The sequence below is a fragment of the Nicotiana tabacum genome, chromosome 4 (genome assembly GCF_000715075.1).
Source record: "Nicotiana tabacum cultivar K326 chromosome 4, ASM71507v2, whole genome shotgun sequence".
Taxonomy (NCBI): domain Eukaryota; kingdom Viridiplantae; phylum Streptophyta; class Magnoliopsida; order Solanales; family Solanaceae; genus Nicotiana; species Nicotiana tabacum.
The window spans coordinates 99,646,521-99,652,906 of record NC_134083.1 but is presented as its reverse complement, the minus strand read 5'-3'; the positions used below and the strand labels follow the sequence as shown (position 1 = coordinate 99,652,906).

General features: G+C 41.0%; 1 protein-coding gene across 2 annotated transcripts; it reads right to left on the bottom strand.

The window, feature by feature from the left end:
• Positions 1-640: 640 nt before the first annotated feature.
• On the bottom strand, positions 641-4,960 carry LOC107789654 (uncharacterized). 2 transcript variants are annotated; one of them, XR_001648889.2, is made up of 5 exons: positions 2,821-4,960; positions 2,589-2,717; positions 1,812-2,509; positions 1,543-1,734; positions 650-1,476 (listed from the first exon to the last, which is right to left on the bottom strand). XR_001648889.2 is itself a non-coding variant. In XM_075252263.1 (4 exons), exons 1-4 carry the CDS (start codon positions 2,900-2,902, stop codon positions 1,717-1,719), a joined length of 927 nt encoding a protein of 308 aa, XP_075108364.1. In that variant the 5' UTR covers positions 2,903-4,956; the 3' UTR covers positions 641-1,716. The 2 variants fall into 2 exon arrangements, 1 of the variants encoding a protein (XP_075108364.1); XM_075252263.1 differs by having other exon boundaries at positions 641-1,734; positions 2,821-4,956.
• Positions 4,961-6,386: the final 1,426 nt, after the last annotated feature.

Below are 6,386 nucleotides of genomic sequence, written 5' to 3'. Positions count from 1 at the left end.
AAGAAAGTTCTCTTCTTTATCGGCATCTTATATCCAAGGAAAATTCCTCTATTTTGAGATTTATTATGCAATCAGAATTAAGATAAACTCGACTACTAAGCCTACGGGCTACTTTTATTTCGAGTTCGAGCAAACACTCACTCGATCATTACGCCTACGGGCTACATTATTTCGAGTTTGAGCAAACGCTCACTCGACCATTACGCCTACAGGCTACATTACTTCGAGTTCGAATCATTCACTCGATTAAGCCTACGGGCTACTTTTATTTCGAGTTCGAGCAAATGCTCACTCGACTATTACGCCTACGGGCTACATTGCTTCGAGTTCGAATCATTCACTCGACTAAGCCTACGGGCTACTTTTATTTCGAGTTCGAGCAAGCGCTCACTTGATCATTAAGCCTACGGGCTACATTGCTTCGAGTTCGAATCATTCACTCGACTAAGCCTACGAGCTACTTTTATTTCGAGTTCGAGCAAATGCTCACTCAACCATTACGCCTACGGGCTACTTTGCTTTGAGTTCGACTACTAAGCCTATGGGCTACTTTTATTTCGAGTTCGAGCAAGAACTCACTCGACCATTATGCCTACGGGCTATATTTCTTCAAGCTCGAATCATTGACTCAACTAATAAGCCTAAGGGCTACATCGCTCCAAGTTTGAGTAAGCGCTCGCTCGATTACAGAGGCTACGAAGTCCAAATTTGATTAAGTTGTTTAAATCATTGTGAAAACATTCATAAGGCATGAATAAAGTCATCACAAGACAGAAAACAAAAACAGAAGCAAGTTGGCAAAAAAGGGGATGTATCTATATACAAATTTCTGCATGGGTGATTACAACGTAAAAACTAAAAACAAAACTTCTCGGTCAGGAGCAGTCTCTTCTTTGTCAGGCTCCCCCCGTTCTCGGATCCGCACTTGCTCCCATAATCATCATCATTGCCATCAGAAACCAGAGCTTCAGCATCGGCTTCGAGTTCTTTGGCCCTTTTTATCTCTTCAACGAGATCGAAACCACGAGCATGGATCTCCTCGAGAGTTTCCCTTCAGGATAAGCACTTAGCAAGTTCTGCGACCCAATGTGCTCGAGTATCGGCGGACTCGGCTGCCTCTCTTGCCTGGACTTGGGCAGCTTCAGCATCGGCCCGATAGACGGCCACAAGCACATCCGCATCGGCCTTTGCCTTTTCGGCATCAGATTCGGCCTTGGCAAATACAAAGGCCAACCGAGCCTCAAGCTCCTCAATTCTTCTTGCTTGAACTAGGCCTTTTTCCTTCATTTTCTGAAGTTGGGTTTCGGACGATGATAACTGGGCTCGAGCAGTCTCTTTTTCTGCAGCAAAGCGGTCCATACCTTCTTTCGCGTTCTTGGTTTCGAGTTGGTATATGGATGGGCACCGCAAAGACTCCATTCTTATCACGCCGACCTCCTCACGAAGCTTCCCGATCATCTCGATTTTTTGCTGCAGCTGTGAGACCGAAATGTTAGCTATCGTTCCGGTATCAAGCCCATAGGCTTTCAAAAGCATCATTACCTGCTTAGACAAATCGGTCTGATCTTGATAAGCCTTGGCCAGCTCATCTCGGAGGTCTTTTATTTCCTCTTCTCTCTGCCCTAAGGAAAGTCTAAAGGAGTTCCTCTCGTCAATAGCCCGTTGTAGGTCGGCCTCGTATCGATGCAGCTCATTTTGGGATCGAGAACATTGTTCTCAATAAACTGCCGCTACCTACAAAGAAACAAGAAGCGAAGTTAACGAAAAATGAACATAAAGATAGTACCGACAAAATAATTTTAAAAGCTCACCTGATTCAAAGCCTGCCGCAATCCGTGAAAAAGATCTGATTCATCACCAGCACCGGCAACGTCCTCAATGCCGGTAAACAGGTCACGAAAGTGGTCTTCTTCATCGTGAGGCCTGTCTAGATCGAGGGCTCCCAGAGCTTGAGCTTCCCGAATCACCCCTGCGGAAAAAGCGGGAAAGGTAGGTGAATCCTCGATTGCTGCTGCCCCAAATGAATCGCCTGGAGCATTCTCCTCGGTTCGAAGGGGTTCGAGGGCCCCTTCGATTAGATCCCCTGCCCGTTGACTCAGATAAGATGCGTTTTCGATATCTGATAGTTCGGGGACTCTACCCGAATCTTTCTCCAGTATATCCTCAGTTCGAGGCGGAGCCTCATGGAGCATCATCGGTCCAGCCGCCAATGAGGCATCGGTGGTTCTCTTCATTCGGACCACCATCGCGGACTCATCATTTTCTTCTTCTTCTTCTTCTTCTTCTTCTTCTTCTTCTTCTTCTTCTTCTTCTTCCCTTAGACGCAGAACGAATTCCACGGTCAAAGGAATGACATTCTTATTCGGCTTATGAGCCATCCTCTTCTTCGGTTTTGGATCTTCGGGAACGGAGGCTCTTTTCCTTTTATTTTCCTTCACCGGCTTTGGAACAGAGGCCGAAATTTCCTCCTCATTGGACAAGGGCCTCAAAATCGCGTCTTTACCCAAACCTGTATATGGAAAACCTTAATAAAATATTTTGAAAACCACCTCGTTCGGATCATCAAAGAGTACGAGAAATGAGCTTACCGTGATTTTTGGCCTCCCACCGACCCTTTGACAAATCACGCCATGAGCGCTCGGCGTATGTGGAGGTCGAAACAAGGGCTCGTACCCAGTTCTTGAGATCGGGAACTACTCCGTGCATACAGGGAACCACTACATCACAAAAAGAGGAGTGTCGATGAGAGAATAAATGAGGAGTGTCGATGAGAGAATAAATGAAAGAACAAAGTAGAAGTAACAGCAAGATCACACTTACGTTTCATATTCCACTCCTCGGGAAAGGGCATCTTTTCAGTCGGAATCAGGTCCGAAGTCCTTACTCGAACGAACCTGCCCATCCAACCCCGGTCCCTGTCCTCGTCAATACTCGAGAACAGAGCCTTGGTAGCCCGACACTGAAGTTTTATTAACCCTCCTCGAAAAAGTCGAGGACGGTATAATCGGATAAGATGGTCGAGGGTGAACGATATCCCCCCGATTTTGCTTACAAAATATCGGATCAGGATAACAATCCGCCAATAAGAAAGGTGGACCTGGCCTAGGGTTATTTGGTATTAACGACAGAAATCAATGATAACGGAATTGAGGGGACCTAAAGTGAAAGAGTAAGTATACACATTCAAAAACCCTTTCACGTAAGAAGTGATATCTTCATCAGGGGTAGGAATTATTATTTCTTTTTCACCCCAATTGCAATCCTTCTTTAGCTGTTTGAGGTGCTTTTCGGTTGTCGAACACATGTACCTCGATACCGGCTCACACCGGTCAGGGACCGATGAACCTTTATCGACCTTAAAATCTGAAGTAAGAACACACGCCCCGGGAACACACTCATCAGGCCGTGGTTCTGCCGGTGTCTCATCGGCGGCACAATGTGAAGACAAAGCCTCCTCTTTCTGAGGAATGGTTTGTGATGTTTTCACCATTTTCGAATTCAAAGGTGAGGAATAGAAGAAAGTGACAAAGATTTGGTAAAATTGAAGAGGAGTTTTTGCAGAAAGAAATCAAAGATTTACTGATAAGTTGGAGAGTACGAAGAAGAACTTGAGAAATTTGGAAGATAGAAGATGTAAAAGTGGTAAAAGATAAAAGAAAGGGTTATTTATAGGTTCAAGCGATGGCGGTTCAGATGCATTAAATGCCTTGAAAGACTAAACCGACGGGACAACTACCAGATGCATCATGGTCGAACCCGATGGAAATGTCAGGTTATAATCCGATCGAGCCGTTAAAAAATCATATCGTTTCTCGCCACATTCTTTCTGAGAAACGAGGGGACTATCTATCTGTATACGGTTGAAATAGATTTCGGCCTTAACACGTCCGATTGAGTTCGAACGGTGATCTATCGAAGTAAGATCCCGAAGGTGGAACAAATTAACCTCGAACTCGGGGAGGCCGATCCATGTCGAGTTCGATATCATTATCAAGCTCGAATCGAAATCGAACCATGATGCAGAGTAGATCTATCATGCTGATAATCTAGAGACCAACCAACATTGACCTCGAATCAATTCGAAGGCTCGAGCTAGGATCGGGCTCGAACCAAGATCACAAGCTTGAGTCGAAATCAAGCTCAAACCAAAATCGAGGGTTCTAAGCAAGATCGAGCTCGCAGACAAAAGCCGTTGCAATCCCACTAGAGAGAATCTTGGCAGAAATTGTGGAAAAGCTAACTTATTATGGGTCTCCCACTGAATGTTTATTTTATTATGCTTAAAGAAAAATCCCTCCACTATAAAAGGGCTTGGTTACCATTTCTGTATGACAAATTTTTCTCAGGCTTACATTGTAATAAAATCGTTATATTCTTCTACAGTAAAGAATCGTTCTTTCAGATTTCTTAGATTGATTCTATTTGTTGAATTCTAAGATTAATTGTTCTTAACAACCTTATCTATTTCGCGTTCTCTGCAATCTATATTTACATTTCTATTTATCCTTACACTTTGTGTTAAGTTATGCCTTATATCCTCAGAACTGCGTATAAATTCTACTCTATCCATTTTTCGGGTAAACACCCCAATAAGTAAACAAGAAAATCTTTGATTTCACGGTATGATACTCAACCAGCTGGCTTAAGCATTATATAAAGCAGCATGGCAATTGTTAAAAATACCAAATTACTGATAAAATGAGAGATACACAAGCTTTAACATAATACATAAGGGACTCGAGATATTACCACGTTTCTTCATGCAACATCATTCTATGACAGAACACTACCTTAGAACTATAGCCTTTAAAGCATCAAAGAAACATATGCAACGACTAACAAAAGAAAAGCAAGCAAATGTCTTCAGTAGACAACTAATAAACTTTCTAGATATACAGAGGCTACACACTTTATTTAATTTTGTAAACTCTAAAATTAATGTAATTTACTCACCCTTAAGAGTAAGTACTCTGAATGCTAAATGTGTCGCTTCCTATCGTGAACTCCCCCTGAAGAATTGCACTGAAATGCTTGATTATTTCCGCCAAGCTTGGTTGAGATTTAAAGTATTCCAGTACGTACAATTTTAGTAAAGTATTCAAAGCTCCCCAAGGTTGATACAATGCATTATAGTTTTGTACCGTCTCCTATAAATACTGTACATACTAAACTACCTCCACACAAACTTCAAACTCACAAATAAATCTAAACTTCAAAGAAGAAGAGGATAAATAGTTTTCTTTCTAAAATGTATGTGCAATAAGAATGGCGTGGCATCTCCATTAAACAACAACAGATGAATAATATCTTGAGTTAACAAAGCATGATTAGTTGAGTAGCTAAACTAATTATAAGTTTAGTCATCTATTATATATTATTTATCATTGTATATTATACATGACCGGATTTTCTTCTTCCAAGGGGCTTTCTAATGTGAAAATCAGTGGAGTCCATCTAAGGTTATCCACCACTATGCCGCCAGAAGACCCTGTAGAAGTTAAAAATCCTAATAAACCCAGTTTACAAAAAGAAAAAGTTTACACCCCAAAAAAAAGTAGTAATATTTTTTTTCAATAAAGTTTTTCATAACAGAGCTGGAGAAAGTCAACATCTCATTTTGTTCTAAAATATTTCCATGAGAAATCCCTAACCCACAACCCTAACTCCTGTTTAGAACTCAGGTAACTGAAGATTTTTCGCAAATTTTCCAATGTATACTAAATTCTGCTCCAAAAATCTGTCATTTAAGCTGAAATAATAAATGTAATACTAATTATTTACCACAAATTGAAAATGGAGAAAAAATTTATTACTCCAAAAGGGATGCCACAAATATGTCAAATTCAAGCTCATCGCAATATTGAAATCGAATAAAAGAGAATACTGATAATTCAATAGGTTAAAATCCTAAAATCCTTAAGCTTGCGACAAATTTTCAATATAAATCCAAAAGTTCAATAGTTTTTGATTTTTCCAAAATTGTCTTATTCTATTGTTACCTTGAGTTGGTGTGGTTGAGTCGCCACTGCAATCGCCATGTCCCCCTAAAGGCCTACCTTTATATACGTCAGAGAGAGCGAGAGCGAGAGAGAGAAACAAGAAAGTCACAGACGAAGATAAAGGAAAGCGGTGGTAAGATGAAGATAACTCCACATAGAGTAACACAACTTTTCTAATTTTTCAAAGCTCTTTATGAAGCATCTGAGAGTCTGAGGGGCAAAATTGAAATAAATTGAATTTTGTGTTTTTTTTAGAAAACTCACATTGACCAGAAGCTCCTCTGGGTTCTCGCTTATTAATAGTAGTAATGTATACTAGATGAAGGATAGGCCCATGCTTGACATGGACCCAACACTTAATTACAAAAATAATATTCTTAATTGCAT